At 37.1% G+C, this 16,144-nt stretch overlaps 1 protein-coding gene across 1 annotated transcript in view; it reads right to left on the bottom strand.

Annotated features, from left to right (window-relative positions):
- Nucleotides 1-14,927, bottom strand: part of COL5A2 (collagen type V alpha 2 chain) — a 143,425-nt gene extending 128,498 nt beyond the window's left edge. Inside the window, exon 1 of the mRNA XM_019931536.3 lies at nucleotides 14,825-14,927. Within this exon, the coding sequence (XP_019787095.2) occupies nucleotides 14,825-14,921 (97 nt within the window). The 5' untranslated portion in view covers nucleotides 14,922-14,927. The remainder of the gene's footprint in view (nucleotides 1-14,824) is intronic.
- Between the last annotated feature and the right edge of the window lie 1,217 nt (nucleotides 14,928-16,144).

The raw sequence follows: 16,144 nt of genomic DNA, 5'->3' as shown, positions 1-16,144 counted from the left end.
TATAATGGTTTTTGAGGGTAGAATGGGATTTATATTCCCCAAAGAAGGAAATTATTGTCACCTGCTTTAAGATGACTGAGTATATCTCATTTATCAAAGAGTCCATTAACCTAGAACCTGACAGTTTTCTCCCACTGGCATTTCTGATTTTACATGAATGTGAGCATTTGTGAGTGCCTTTTTAAAATCTTGTCAGATTTTTAATCTAAATTTTTCATATGCCCGAATTAGACACACGTACTTCTAGTAAAGACATTTTTAAAAAAAGGCTATTTTCTATCCATAATGCCTGGGAGTGAAATTCTAGCAGGACTTGGGGACATAAATGTTTAGAGGACTAAATCAGGATCAGTGAAGTAGGAAAAGTGGGAAATAAAACACAAAAATGAATCCCTCATTTTCCCTGAAGAAAATGGGAGACAAGCAGCATGTTCCAAAAAGTTCTGTGCTCAAGAAATATCAGTGGAATAAATCAAACCTTCTAAATATTCAGACTAAACATGTACATATCTCCCAACAAACATTATTGCAAAGAAAAATGAGGGCTCAGGAACAAGTATAAAATAAGGAATCAAGAACAATCATGAGAATCTCATGATCTACTCCTCAGGTAAAGCTCATAAGTTTTTAATTCCCCTTCCTGCCTCCCTCCCTCCCTCCCTCCCTTCCTTCCTTCCTTCCTTCCTTCCTTTTTTTTTAAAGGCTAGATAGAATAGCAATTTAGTACATTCAGCAGATTGTCAGGAAAAGTAAGCAGTATCTTCATTGCAAAGACAAATCCATCAGCTTTAAGGGCGAGGGTCTAGGATGCCACTAACCTCTGACCACCATCCCACCAAAAAATATTTAGAGAGCACCAAGTCTTATGGTTGTAATAGTGTAACACAGCACTGAATGCATTTACGTATTTTCTAACTGGGAAATTCAAAATTAATCTGAAATCTACAAAATTTAATCCCAGATTATTCTGAATTTTTTTCACAATCACCTTTTACAACAGTGTCTAGAAACTTTGTTGTAAAGTCATTCACTGAAAAGCAGATCATTTTGGAAGTTGTGTTTCTTAAATGAACCATGAGTCAGGTAAATAACTAGAAACCTGGATCAAAACTTCAAATCCTAACTTAAAAGTACAGAAAGATATTACCTACAGAAATTATGCATAATGCTTCAACCCACCAAAATGCATACATGAGATTCTTCACAGTGGTATAGCACAAATCTGACCTATGTGAAGTAAGTTTATGTAAACCTTCTATAGTCATAGAATTTCAGAGCAGAAAGTGGCCCTGGATAATACACCACAGGTCTTACAAAGGAGGAAACTGAGGCCTGAGAATTTAAGTCACTTCCACAAAATCACCAAGTTAGTTCATGATAGAGCTACAATTAGAATGCACATTTCCTGTGTCCTGGTCTAGTTTTAATTTAGAATTATTTCAACAATTCATTCATGAAAGAAACAGTCTATTTAGTTGAGGCCCTCATCTCGTTAACTGCATGTTTCTCTCTGTACAAGTAGAGAGTCTTAAAATACACCAGAAAGTAGACAGGCTTGAGGGATGATGGAGCCTTTTTCTAAACACTTGGCTCAGATTGCTGTGGCTATTTATCACCAGTTTAAACTTCTGGCTCCAAGTCACCTTCTGACCCAGGGAAAAGGGATACCATGCTACAAACAGGCCCTTAGAGCTTAACTTTGATTTTGAGACAGGCTTCCTGATGAGAGATGAATAGGGAAAAAGTAACAATAATAGTGGATTCAGCCTTCTGACAGGAAGCTACATTTTTGCTTGTAGAGAGACTGCAGTCCAGTTATATTAGAAAAATCACGTTTTGTCTTTCCATCTGTTCTGTTTATCCTCAAGTCAAAGTCTCTATTCTCATTTTTTTCCTATTTAATTCCTATTTTGGGGCTTTGGGAGTTTTCTAGATAGATATGTATGTAAACAAGGTGTTTTACTCTCTGAAATTCAAGGTTTAAAAAACCCCACTAATTTTGCTTTCTTTCAGTTCTATGAAGAGTCTTATATTCCTTTGGATTACAAATATTCTCATTTACCTAAAATAAAACATTTATTTTGTATTCATCTAACTTTTCATTACAGTAAATCGTACTAAAATAATAACATTACCCTTATCGAGGCTTTTAAACCTGACACAGAATTTCCTCAGATATCATGAATTCTTCATTTTGAATCTGTGAGGTAGCAAAATAAAAAGTATTATCCCTGTTTTATAAATGAGGAAATTAAGGTTCCAACACATTATAAGGAATTTATAAGGAAAGAGTCAGAACTTTACTGGAGTTGTCTGACTCAGGGCCAGTGCTCTTTGCACCCTGTTGCTATGTTGAGTCAGTAGAAGTTGAATCAGCTCAGAGAGCTCCTTCCTCTGCATTGACCACCCAGGTGGAGGTGCATGCCATCCCTCATAAAAACATTGCCAGGGTCCAAATAAGTCTGTCTTGAACCAGTAAAATATCAAGAAAGTAAACAAATGTTTTATGTATTGAGCATAGTTTCACTTTTCTTGAACTCTACCTGAAACAAATGGGCAAACAACTGCCAAAATCATTATATTAGAAAAAAAAGAATAAAATTAAATGAGTATATGTACCACTAAGTTTGCAAAATGCATCCTAATACCAAAGTATAACTTTCAGGAGCTGTGCCAGTTTGCTTTTCCTGACTTGCTTTGTGAATAATCTGGAGCTGAGCACAGGCCTGGCCCAAGGGAAAAACATGAAATTAAAAAAAAATTCCTTATTGCCATTTCAAACCTCGCAATTATACCTCTCTCTACTCCTCTCCCCCATTCCTGGCCGTGTTCTGTCCCAGGGATTCTGCTCCCCCCATCAAAATTTGAATTCAATTCTTCAATATGCAGATGAGAAAACTGAATCTCAAAGATCAGTAACTTGCTCAAGGTCACAAGGTTGCAAATGGCAAACTCAGGATTCGAATTTGAGACTCCAAAACCCAGGCTCTGTTAATTGCTTTTTTTTTTTTTTTTTTGCGGTATGCGGGCCTCTCACTGTTGTGGTCTCTTCCGTTGCGGAGCACAGGCTCCGGACGCACAGGCTCAGTGGCCATGGCTCACGGGCCCAGCCGCTCCGCGGCATGTGGGATCTTCCCGGACTGGGACACGAACCCGTGTCCCCTGCATTGGCAGGCAGACTCTCAACCACTGCGCCACCAGGGAAGCCCTGTTAATTGCTTTTTGAAAGTAAATGGAAAAGAAGAAGTTCTAAATGTAGAAACTGCTCACTGTTAAAGGTTCTAAGTGTAGAAAAATGGTAATAATTGGGAACCGAAGGAATTTCCCAGAATTAAAAAATCTCATTGTGAGATAGTGCCCTATTCCTACAGCCTATAGGCCTAGTTACGAGTATCTATGCCATTAGCTCAAAAGAACAGAGATATAGTATTGTGGTTGTGTTTATTTATTTATTCATTCTAAAATGACTATGTTTTAGGAATATAGGGTAAACAAAAAAATTAGAGAAATCAAAGAACAAAAATTAAGAGATATCATGAACTTCCCCAACCTCTCTAAAATTCTCAAAATAAATCCCACAAGACATGATACAGGAATGGTCAGGGAGCCCCACATTAGATTGGAGCCTTACATTTTAATGTATGATTTCAATGAGGCTGAGCCAACTGCTAATTGGTATCCTTGTGTACCCACAGAGAACCCATCTTCCCATGCATGTATGCTTTCCATATGATGCACAATCATATGGTTCTATCCTGAAGAAACTCAGAAGTCCTCTTCAGAAACAGTCGGAATCCTGTGGGCAAATTTCCATTTTGATTATACTAAGGCAACTTTCAGTTTCTATTAGAATAGGTTTGAAGTGATTCTAATGTCTTGACTGTAGAACCCTCCACAGACAAATACAGGATGCCCATAACAGCTGTGTTTTATCCACCTATAGTGCCATAGAGTCCATCCGATACTGGGACTTTCACCCAGAGCTATGATGTCAGCTGATCCTGATGGCCAGAGAATATTGGGGAAAAAAATCATAAAAGGCAAATTACCATATATAATATAGTCAATTACAAAGGAGTAATATTTTTTAAAGGGTGCACTGGAACAATGACTAGAGAGGGCACGTGTTGTAGACTAGTTTCCCAAGGAGTAGAGAAGAAGAGGACACCAAACAGGTAAGTTTTGATAGGAGGTCAGGTTGGAAGAAAAATTCTGTAATTTGAACCAAATTTGGGAAGGAGACATGCAGATAAAGCTTCAGTGTGTGACCTTGATTCTCAGGCAGATTTCTGAATGCCTTTCCTTCAAACTGAAAGGAGGTTGAAAGCGTATTTCCCTAAAAAAAAATTTAATTTAATTTAAAAGTCACCTACTTCAAAACTATTTTCTTAAAACTGGACCTGCCTACCCTCCTGGGACTTTAGCAACATGGAACAGATGTGGAAGGGGTACAAGGTAGCTCAGGTGAATATAGCTCTGGCAAGTTTATGAAATATTTATATTCTGAATATACCAAAATACCATAAAAATACTAATTTAATTATCATAAAATACTGATTTAATTTTATTTCATCATCCTTCACATACCCAAACACAAACACTGCCAATGGAACTTTGAATGTATCCACGGATTAATCTCTTTAGAACTAATTGTTTCAATTTTGATTCATTCTCTACATAAAGGAATTAGCCTACTTTTTTAAAAAATAAAACAGATTCAAAGTATCCTGAAATCTTCCCAGGCTAATAAGCACTCTGCTGGTTCAGGAATTTATCAGTTGTTTCTCAGCAAAATTCAGTTCAGTTTTACTGTGCTTAAGGGAGAAGAATAAAAATACAGACAAACACATGCCTAATCTAATGTGTAGAGATCAAGATTTAAGAGGAAATGGGGAAGGGCTGGAGAAAGAAGTGTTTTTTTGTGAACACTCAGAAAGACATAACACTTGCAGCACCTGAAAGCTTAAACACAAGCTCTTGATGGAATGTTCAGTTGTTCCTCCTTCATTGCCCCCAAGTCTCCTTTTCTTTTTTTCTGTACAAACTCATAAAAGAAGATTCTCATATCAGAATCACTCATTTGCCTTAGAATGGCCAGTGCCCTTCTGCCCTCTCAAATGAAAGTATAAGCCTTCTTTATAAAACTTCAGAGGGTTTGTGTTTTTAGCCAAAGACCAGAAAACTAGGAACTTTTTCTTTGTAGTTCATCTTCCCATGGTAACCAGTTAACCTCACTGTTCACCCACCAGTCCATCCTACCGGAAACTCTAGCTAAAAATTTAGCACTAACATGAGAAGCATAATGCTCTGAATTAAACTGTAACTTAATTATTTCTTCAATAGAAAGCTCTGGAAAGAATGAAAAAGAAAAATTTAAAAATAATTTCAAACTAGCATAAATAAATCTGATAGGTTCTTCTCCCTCGGGAGAAAATAATAAGTATATAACTGCTATTTAAGAAATACTAAATGAAAAATAAATGAAATGAAAATATTAAATCTCTATAAATAAATTGTATTTGCTAAGGGAAGCACCCATACTTTAAAATTCCATAATGAAAAACTCTAGAGCTGACAGCCACAGAACAGCTATATTGAATAACAAAGATTTAATTAAAGGAATTCATAGCTACTAATTATCTGGTGAAATTCCATGTGCACACCTCCTGCCAAGTCAAACCCATCATTCTGTTTAAGTTTGAAAAACTGAGAAGAAAGAAAAGTACAGCAAAGTAAGGAAAGTGTGAGTATAAAGAATGTGCCTACATCCTACACCAGTTTCTGCTTTCTGGAGTCAATTTCACAAAAATCTTCTGGGAGCGAAGGGAGTGAAGAAACCAGCAGCCTTTGGAAAATGAAGAGACTTGCTGCAAAGTCTGAGAAAAGACAGTCACTCCCTCTACTGTATCCAGATAGTCCTGTGAGCTGCATTGTAAATCCCTGTGCAGTGAAGCAATTCCTCTCATTCCAGATACAACACAGGGCAATGCAGTGTGGAAAATAAGCTTCCAATTTTTACTACAGACTTTTATGACTATCATATTTTCAGAAAATAAACTCTGAAACAGACAGAGCTGGTAGACAGACATGAGGTAGCACTGGGGCATGGAACGGATCGTGCTTGGCTTGCTTACATCCTGGGAACGACTACAGAGAATGAAATGCTGTGGCGGTGAGAGACAGGAGAGCAGCAGTGATGCTTCAAATCACAGGGTCATTAGAAAGTATTCAACGGAAAGAGCTTTTTGTTTCCTTTGTTTTTTCCCATATAAACCTACACAAGAAGACGCTACAATAAAGCTCTGCTATTTGCAGCGTAAAATTTATAAATGGGCTTACAATATAGGCTATTTAGATTTAGATGAAAATACTGAGGTATTGTCCAAATGACCATAGTAGAACAGTAAATACAATTTGTATTTTAAGTTTACACTAATTTTAATCTCTTTGAGAGCAAAAGTTGTTTATTTTTTCCATAACATCTAACATTTTGGTTCTTATAATTACCCAGTAAGCATTTATCATTATTGCTATACTACTAAATAGTAATGGAATAATAATATCAACTGGATAATAATGTTGGATAATGGTATCAATAATCATTTGATGAGCTCCTAGTATTTGTTGGGAGCCATACTACTATGTAGGTGGTTTATATACATGATAGTCTTCAAAATAATTATTTAAGGTAAATATTACTATTCTAATTTTATAGACAAAAGCACTGGGACATAGAGCCATCAAGAAAATTGCTCAAGAATATGCAAATATAACTTGAAAATCCTGAATCTGAAATCAGTTCACTCATATTTGAATGAATAAATAGTGGGAGAGATATTTTTTAGATTTTCAAAAATATTCATTGGCATATATGCATGGAATAACTATCATATACTTAATACATCAAATAAATTTATGACATGAAGTGGAACCTGGGAAATAGACTTAAAAAAAGGAACCATGTGTGTGCACGTGTGTAGTGAGAGGTGAGAACTACAGGCAATTTCTATTTTGAGGCAAAGAATGATAGTGACTGTGACTAAAATTCTAGAAATGGGCCAGATCATGGAAGGTCTTGTATGCCTTGCTTAGGAGCTTGAACATTATTCTTTCCTCAAGTTATGGGAGTCAGTGGAAGATTTTAAGGAAGGTAATGAGGTAATCAGACTTTAGTTTTATATCACAGTGGCAACAGAGGAGGTCTCTATAGGTGTGGCTGGGAAGTAGTCACATGGGAGGCAAGAGACAAAGTTAGATGTTACTGCAGTAAATTGTAGTAATACTGCAATATGATGATGAGAGCCTAAACTTAGGCATTTGTAGTAGAGAAAGAGAGGAGGTATATATGAGGAATATTTAGCAGGTAAAATGGTAGAGTTTAGTGACTGATTAGACTTTTGCTTGAATAACCAGGTAGGATGATCTTGCCTTTAACTGACATAAAGAATACATGAGAGGGCTTCCCTGGTGGCGCAGTGGTTGGGAGTCCGCCTGACGATGCAGGGGACACGGGTTCGTGCCCCGGTCCGGGAGGATCCCACATGCCGCGGAGCGGCTGGGCCCGTGACCCATGGCCGCTGAGCCTGCGCATCCAGAGCCTGTGCTCTGCAACGGGAGAGGCCACAGTGAGAGGCCCGCGTATCGCATTAAAAAAAAAAAAAAAAGAATACATGAGAAAGATGATCCTGTCTTGGAGGGAAGATAATGAATTGAGTTTGGGATACACTGAACTTGAAGTGGTTATGGACCATCCAGTGGGAAACTGGGTATTCTGAAGTAGATGTGGACGGTCAGGGTTGGAGAGAGAGATTTGAGAATGATCAGCAATTAGCTGTTAACCAAAACCCTGCAAGTAAGATTCCTAGATACTCTAGGGAGAGAATATACAGAAAGGACCAGTGGACAAAATCCTATGAGAAAACAAAGTGCTAAGGGATAAATAAGGAGAAGGAGCCCATGAAGCTGAGAGGGAAAGGTCAGGAAGGTAGAGGGAGAATCTTCAGAGCACCGCCTTTCAGGAAAGTTGGAGTGGTCAGTGGTAGGTGAAAGGAGCCCACTGTAACATCACACATTACCAGAAGAGCATAAGTGGAATGGAGGGGGCAAAAGTCAGAGTGCATGGATGAGTGAGGGCATGGAGGCAGACAGAAAACTGTTCTGCTCCTTTAAAGCAGCTGGGCTAAGAATAAAGAGAGGGTGGGAGGCAGACACAGACCCTGGGAGAAAGGTGAGCTTGTTTACAGGCTAAGGGGAAAGAGCTCATAGAAAGGAAGTTGTTGGAATTATGGAAAAGAGAGCATGATTAATGGAGCAACTTCCTCCAGGAGATGGAGAACAAAGTACAGAAGGAGAACAAATCTGGAAGTTTCTTCAAAACATATTCAAAGATTCGGCGAGGGCTTCCCTGGTGGCGCAGTGGTTGAGGGTCCGCCTGCCGATGCAGGGGACATGGGTTCGTGCCCTGGTCCGGGAGGATCCCACATGCCGCGGAGCGGCTGGGCCCGTGAGCCATGGCCGCTGAGCCTGCGCGTCCGGAGCCTGTGCTCCGCAACGGGAGAGGCCACAACAGTGAGAGGCCTGCGCACCGCAAAAAAAAAAAAAAAAAAAAAAAAAAAAAAAAAAAAATCACAGGAAAAAAAAAATTGGCAAAAGTAAAAAATATACCACCAAGGTTTGTATCTGTGATGACTGAAATCAGATTGTAATATCACTTTCTGTGTCTCATTTAAGTGCTCTAAAAGTGCCTTCAGGTAAAGTTCCCAAATGACCCTTCTAAGAGTCCCATCAGATTAACAGGAGTGTGTATAAATTCTCCAGTTTCAGATGAGGACCCAAAGGTTTGGTAAAGTTAAAGGACTGTAAAGGTAGCAAGACTGCTAAATAGCAGAGATGGACCAGAACTAAGGTGTTCTCCCAATGATGGTTGGACTGTGGCTTACTTTACTTACTAAAGTATATAGACTACAAGGCTGTGATGCTTATGTTGCAAGCAGTGTTTCCACTGAGAATACTGTCATCTTGGAACTGAGTTTATAATTCTGATTGAGCAGACACCCAGAAAGGAAAAGAAAAGAAAAAAAAAAGGAAACCAACTGTGAGACAGTCCTTCCTCCTTCTCAGATCTAAACTAAATTTTTTTAAAAAAAGCATACAAACATTTTTGAGTTTGAACATTATACCAGAAAGCTGATAGGGACAAAGTTCATTATTTATTAATATTAATTTATTAATATTGTTAATATTACTGTCTTCTCTGTAGAAGGCAACACATGAGTAAGGAAAATCTTGTGCTATTGTAATGTCCCTGATATACTGTTCCTTAGAGAATATACTCAGTATATGATGGAACCATCCTGATTTCTGTTGAGGAGTTTAGTTGTAAACATATCAATAAAATAAAATAAAATAAGAACACTAAGGCCAGCAATGTAGTCACAACTTTAAGGCAAAATTTTCCACTGGATAGACTACCCCTCACGCAAATGCCAAGGATAGATACACTTTGTATATAACAGTTCTTCAGCCTTAAATGAAATTTAGAAAAAGCCACATGAAATTTACATGGAAAGAAATTTAGAGGAAAACTGAACCGTCCATATGTTCCAACCATTCCATTGTCTTATATGAACTTGTTCAACTTGCCAAAATGTACACAATAGGTCAATTAATAATTAACAATTTTAGTCTTTCTTTCCTACTATCATTATATCTCTCATGTGTAAATTTAAACTTTTCAATGTTGTAATCTCAGAGAAAAAAATTAGTCAAAAAGTGACTAATCCATTTTTAAATATTTTATGAATTTCCATATAAGGCTAAGTGATGATGTATGAATTATCCTTCAAGTAGGAGCAAGCTGTTTGATTAAAAAAAGAAAAAAATAGATTAACATGACTTCAGTCTTCTAAGTCTCCTCCTCTCAAAACAAAGCTTTCTCTTTATGTTTTTACTTTACATACTGCAGTATGTGCATTTCTAGAATGATCAACACAATGAGTTTTAGGCCTGTGTTGATATGATAGAAGTGTGAAGAGCAGGAAGTAAAAGAGAGAAAAAGAAAACCATATATTCACCTGCAAATACATTTTAATAGTCTGTGTCCTTTGCATAGTAGAATGATTCACCTAACCTGCCATGAGGAGGATTTGGGCCTTGAGATGTTTTTCCAGAAATGATGGTGAATTTGCAGTGGTTTATATACAAACTTCAATTAAGCAGCCTTATAAGTGAAAGGAATGACTAGAATAGCAAGGTATTGCCAAAGTCACAGTGTGTAGCCTTAGAACAGGAAGCCAAATGGTGTCATATCAAGACAAGAGTGTTAGGTACAGATTTAATACAGTGGTTCACCAGCATGAATCAGAATCACCTGAAAGCTTCCCGGATCCCATCCAAATCTACCAAATCAGGATATCTGGAAACAAAGGGAGCCTAGAATCTATATTGGCAACAAGCTCTTCACGTGATTCTTTATGCAGCCAGCTCAACACTGATCTGTGGATCGCTTACCAACAAACTTAAAGAGTCATGGTCAAAGTATACACTGCATTTGTCAATATAAAAATTCACTATAACTATCAATCTACCAATCTACATATATAGAGAGATACTCTTCAAAATAAAGCCTCGTTCTAATTTGAATAAAAGTTATAGGTACTTCTAAATTTATCTGAAGAGAATAAGGAAAGAATTGCAAAGAATTACAACCTAGTATTTAAGTGCCATCCCGTGTTCTTGGCTTTGTAGTCTGCTCAGAAGTGAACAATAACCAGGGTAAATCAGGTTACTCAACTATATTCTGTCCATTGAAACCAGATCTATTCCACTAGTTGACAATTAAGCTCATTGTGGCTGGGATTATAGTTGCCTCCTAATAGCTATTCTCCCTTTTATATCCTTCATAACATAACTCTGTTCAGTAGAGTACACTGCCAGTGCTATCCAGCTAAGACTACATTTCCCAGCAGTCCTTGTAACTTTGTATGACCATATGACTAAATTCTAGCCAACTTTCAAGTAAGTTGAAATGATATGATGACTTAATAGTCTCCATTAAAAAAGAGGGAATCACAGCCTTTGTCTCCCATTCTCTATCCAGATGCCAGGAAAGTAAATATAATGGCTGGGATTCCAGCAGCTGTCTAGGAACATAACATCAAGGACTGTACCCTAGGGATAGGAGAGAGCTAGAAAAAAATTGAATCCCTGATGACTTTGTAGAGCTGGTATACCAGCCTTTCACTACCTAACTAGAAGTATTTTATATAAGGAAAAGAACCACTTTTTTTGTTTAAACTACTGCATTCTGCTATATGCAGGTAGACCTAGATTAAAACATCCACTATAAAAGAAAAGTTTGCATATCCTACATGATTCAAAGTATCTATTCCAGTAGTAAAGAGTTTAAAACAATTTATGAGTGAAAAGTACCTTAAGCTATGTATTTGTATTCTGTACCTCCTTTAAAATCATCCCATCCAAGTACTGCTGAGTGTTAAGCATTAGTTTCTTCATATTTGTATTTTAACAATGAGATAAATGGTAGACATAATATAATAAAAATGCAGGAGACCATGGTATAGAAAGGACTGTGAGCCCCTCATCTCTTAGTAATCAGAAGTTGGCTTGGGTCCAGGATATTAGTGTAGGGTTGCCACAGAGGGTTGCAAATTTATGGTCCAGGAGCCAAACCTGGCACTCAAATATATTGCACTCGGCTTAGGCAATGCTTTCTGAAAACATTAGATGTGACTGTCTTCAAGTGGGCATGCATCTTCAGTTCTCCACAGGCCCACCATCTCCTGTTGACGTACAAACACTCGCTTGCTTCACTTATTGATGTTACCTACCTTCTCAGCGCCTCTGAGAAGCACTGACATTTATAGTCTCTGGAAATAAAATGGTACATTTCTGCACCCTCCCTTCTCTCCATTTCTTCTCTGTTGTTGAAATCAATGATTGATATCAGCGATTATTTTCCAAGATTAAGTATGTCCACTTCTAATAACAAGAATGTATATAAGCTCACTAGGTGTTAGACCTTTATTTAGGAATATAAAAATTACTATAAATGCACTAGTATTTTCTCCTACAAAAAACAAATGGGGAACCTCTCAAAGCACCCCCCCAATAAACACACACACACAAAAACTCATGAAAAGCTGATTTTGTCACCTTAACTCATTTTTGTTACTTAATTTTACTTAGTAGTCTCAACTAAAGTTAGCCCAACTCTCAAACTTTCTCATTTTTATGAATTTAAAAAATCAATTCAGTTCTTAAAATTTAGTGAGAAGTAGTAATGATTTTGGCCTAAACAGCCTAAAACTTATTTACTTTCTTTTATCATTCATAAGTATTTTTATCAGACAGGTACTGTGTAACTAAGTAAAATATGTTTTAAATTTCCAGTAAAAATAATCACAGTCAAACAGAAGAAAAATATACCTTGAAGTCCTGAAAAGAAAAAAATAAAAGCTCACAAATATGTACTTACATATGATAATAGGTCTCCTCAAAGGGGACATATTTGCACACAAAATCAATACCACATTATATGACATAGAGCTAAAATTTGAAAAACATACTTGTTTTGCATGTGTGCCTTAGATATTTCTTTAGTTTAAAACATTTACCTGAACTTACTCTTCCCCAAACTTAAAAATCACACGGAGTTTCAAAATTCTGACACTTCTATTAAGCTTGTGACAAGCCTGAACAGGGAAATTAAGTATTGCCAAGTACCACACAATATAACTTAAACCAAAATATGCATGGTAAGTAAATACAAGTTATGTAGCTCTGAATATTCTGGATTCTGGAATTCTTTTCTACATCAACTTTAATTAGGACCATAACTATTTTCTTTTGCTTTTGAATTTTTATTACATATATTCTCTTAGCTTGAGTTATAAAACTGAAGAATTTATTTTTTATAATACGTATGAAGGCAATTACCCTTTTTCTGTAAAATATAATGTTTGGAATTCCAGTTTCTATGCTGTTTGGTTATACTGGGGGGGAGCAGAGTTGGTATGGAATCAGGGACTTTTTGCATCAAGCCTCACATTCCTAACATTTATGTAAATTAGTATTAAGGAAAATTGAACTCTGCTCATTTTTCAGAAGCACCTACAATGCAATTACAACTATTTGAGAAAGTCTTTTAACATATGGCCTACTCCATATGCTTATAGGAAACATTTATTTACATGTTCAATTATTTTCATACTTTATAAATGTAAGTTATTTATTTTAAAATATATTAATAAGGAAAGTTGTGTTAATTAAGTTTTAAAAGTAAGTTGCTGGTTGTTTTGGTGGGGGAGGGGAATCAACTACTTCTTTTATGTTCAGATTTTTCTATTTCTATTGTAATTTTTCTGTATTTTACTTCTCCCCTTTCCTGACTTCTACTTCCTATTAAATTTTCTCCCCAACCCTTCCAAACTGTACATGCTCTTCACAACATTACAAGGAAACTGAAGAAGTTTCATCTTTTATAAATTGTCTCATTTTCAAAAACATAAAAAGTAACATAAAAAGATCCAAGATTTTAGAAAGTGCCCCCTCTATGGGACTCTGGACAGATTGTTGGGTATTCATCCCAGATTCTTATTTTCACTTTTTAAATGCTTTTTAGACCTCGTGGCCTCTATATTAATTTTATGAACATTTACAGAGCAAAAATACACAGAAGCAGGTATTAAAAAATATATATACACGCATACATATGTGTATATATACACAAAAAATATATGAACGACAATAACAAAAGTTTAATAAATATGCTAAGTTTTAAAAGCTTGAGTTTGATGTTAAATTGTTATGAAAATCTATAATGGCCTATTATGAAACAGTACATGTCCGTATTTGAAACTTCAGGCCTGGACGGGAAGGATTTAATAATCAGTGGAACCAATTTAAATATTTTCTTATATTTTATAGCAGCCATGCATTTTTGCTTAACATACCACAGAACCCAACCCTAACATATGCAAATTTCAAAGGAAAAAAAATCGATAACCAGTCAAGATTTGTCTCACATTTTAAAAAAAGAAAGGAAACTTGTGTCTAATGAATAACGCCAATAAAATACTCCTTGATAAATAAATTATATAAGGCATGTGGATTTCCTGCCTTCCGCCATCCAACAGGGAACCACCACTGTCCTGATAATCAAGTCAGTAGGGTGGGAAAATAAGAAATCTGGCTTCTATCAACTTCTGCCATGGGGAAAGAAACGAGACTGCCTCTCAGAAAGCAAAAGTGATTGTAAGATCACAAATGAAAATGGGAAAGACGTAGAAGTCTGTAAAGAGAGAAAAATAAGGAGCCAAAAACAAAGAAAAAATCAGTTAGCAGACTGGCTGCAGAGGTTTTTCTAAACAAAGAATTTTATGAAGCAGCTGAAGTTCAGTACAAAAAGGACTCCACCCTACCCTGCTTCTGCTGCGACTTCTCCTTGCTCTGAAAACTCCAGCCCACAGAACAGAACTCCTCTCACTAAAAGTGCCTTTAGTGCTCTGTTTTAAGCACTCTCCTTTCCTTTTAAACTTCCCACTCTCCACATTCAGGCAAAAGGACTTATCCTAGGCTTTCCCAGAAATATTCAGTAGTGTACTCTTTGAACCGCAGATGTGGAAGCTCCGGATTTACAAACATCCCGATTGTCTTCCGAGCTGTTTCCCAGGTGCAAATCTGTCAGCCCCCTTCTCAACTTCAAATCAGAACCTCCTCTTCATGCTCTTCCTGAGGCTTAACATTCCACCTATTTCCCAAACTATGCAATAAACACCACAAGGAAAGCAAACGGCAAACTCACCATCCTCATCTTCTTCCTGGGCTTTTATTGAGACAAATTGCCCTAATAAAATAGTAAGAATGAGGAGAGGTCTTGCTTCCACCCAATTTGCCATCATGTCTAAATATTAGACATGTGGGTCCTCCTGGGAGTGAAAAGTAGATTCTAAGGTTATTGTAGCACCATGAAGTCAGCTGTGGGCTCTTCTTTCAGCACCAGCCCCAGGGCAGCCTCTGAAAACCCCCTTTTTCAGCACCAGCTCCGGCACAGTCTGCGAAAACTTTTTTCAAGCGATGCAGCTTTAAATAGGAAGAATGCTGCCTCCACTTCTTTTCCTGCCCCTTTTCAGCTTGTTCAGGCTCATAACCATCCAGTGTCTGCCAAGCAACGGTCTGATTGATAGTAAACAACCAAATCAGAACACGCGCCTCAGTGCCTTGAACTGTCCCGATTTCATTTATGTTTTAAACATAAATGGGGCTTAATCACAGAAACAAACGTTTGTTTCTCTTTCCTTTTTTTTTTTTTTTTTAAAGAAAGCCTGTTAGAAGGAAAGAGACTTATTCTCCCCTCCCTACCCTTTTCCCAGACACACACCCCTTCACTTTTTCCCTATAGGGAGGAAATACAGACTTTCAGCCTAGTTTTTGGTATCTAGATAATTCAGGATCCTTGTCCACCTTAAACTTTCAAAGGAACAAATTTTAACCCTTTCTTTTTACTGAAGAGGACTCATTCTTGTCCCCTTGCTACATTCTGTTTCTTTACCCAGATACTGGAAGGGGACCGTTAAATGTCCAGGTGAAGAAACTATTTGACAAATGCATCATACTTTGAATTAAGATCGTCTCCTTATCTCTCCATCTTTCTTATTTAGAGAAACACATTTGCAGGTCCTTCTTGTCCCAGAGAGTTTTATCATGTAAAAAAGCAGTCCACTATGTCAGTGTGGAGTAATGGGAAGGACACTGTATTTGGATGCAAAAAGCCTCGCTTCAGAAATCAGCTCTGCCACTCACCCATTTTGTAAACACAGAGTCCTTTATCTCTGTGCACTCCAATTTTCTCATTTGAGAACAGAGTTTTGCCCTGACCAGTGGACAGCGTTTAGTGACATTAAAACAAGTAATATATTATTAACTAAGTTCTGAGTTGCAAAGAGCTACATAAAAGTAGATGTTGGTATTATTACCCCTAAACCAGCTTTTCAGGGAATTTGGTAGTTCCAGTTGCAATTGCCATTCAAGAGCATTATTCATGAACTTTTGTGCCACACTCATGCTTGCCAAGATCCTAATGACCTCCGAGTGTTCCACATAACCTAATACGTTTGCTACCTTG

The sequence above is a fragment of the Tursiops truncatus genome, chromosome 7, assembly GCF_011762595.2.
Source record: "Tursiops truncatus isolate mTurTru1 chromosome 7, mTurTru1.mat.Y, whole genome shotgun sequence".
NCBI classification, from domain to species: domain Eukaryota; kingdom Metazoa; phylum Chordata; class Mammalia; order Artiodactyla; family Delphinidae; genus Tursiops; species Tursiops truncatus.
The sequence above is the reverse complement of the archived record's forward strand: the minus strand, read 5'-3'. Positions and strand labels throughout refer to the sequence as shown.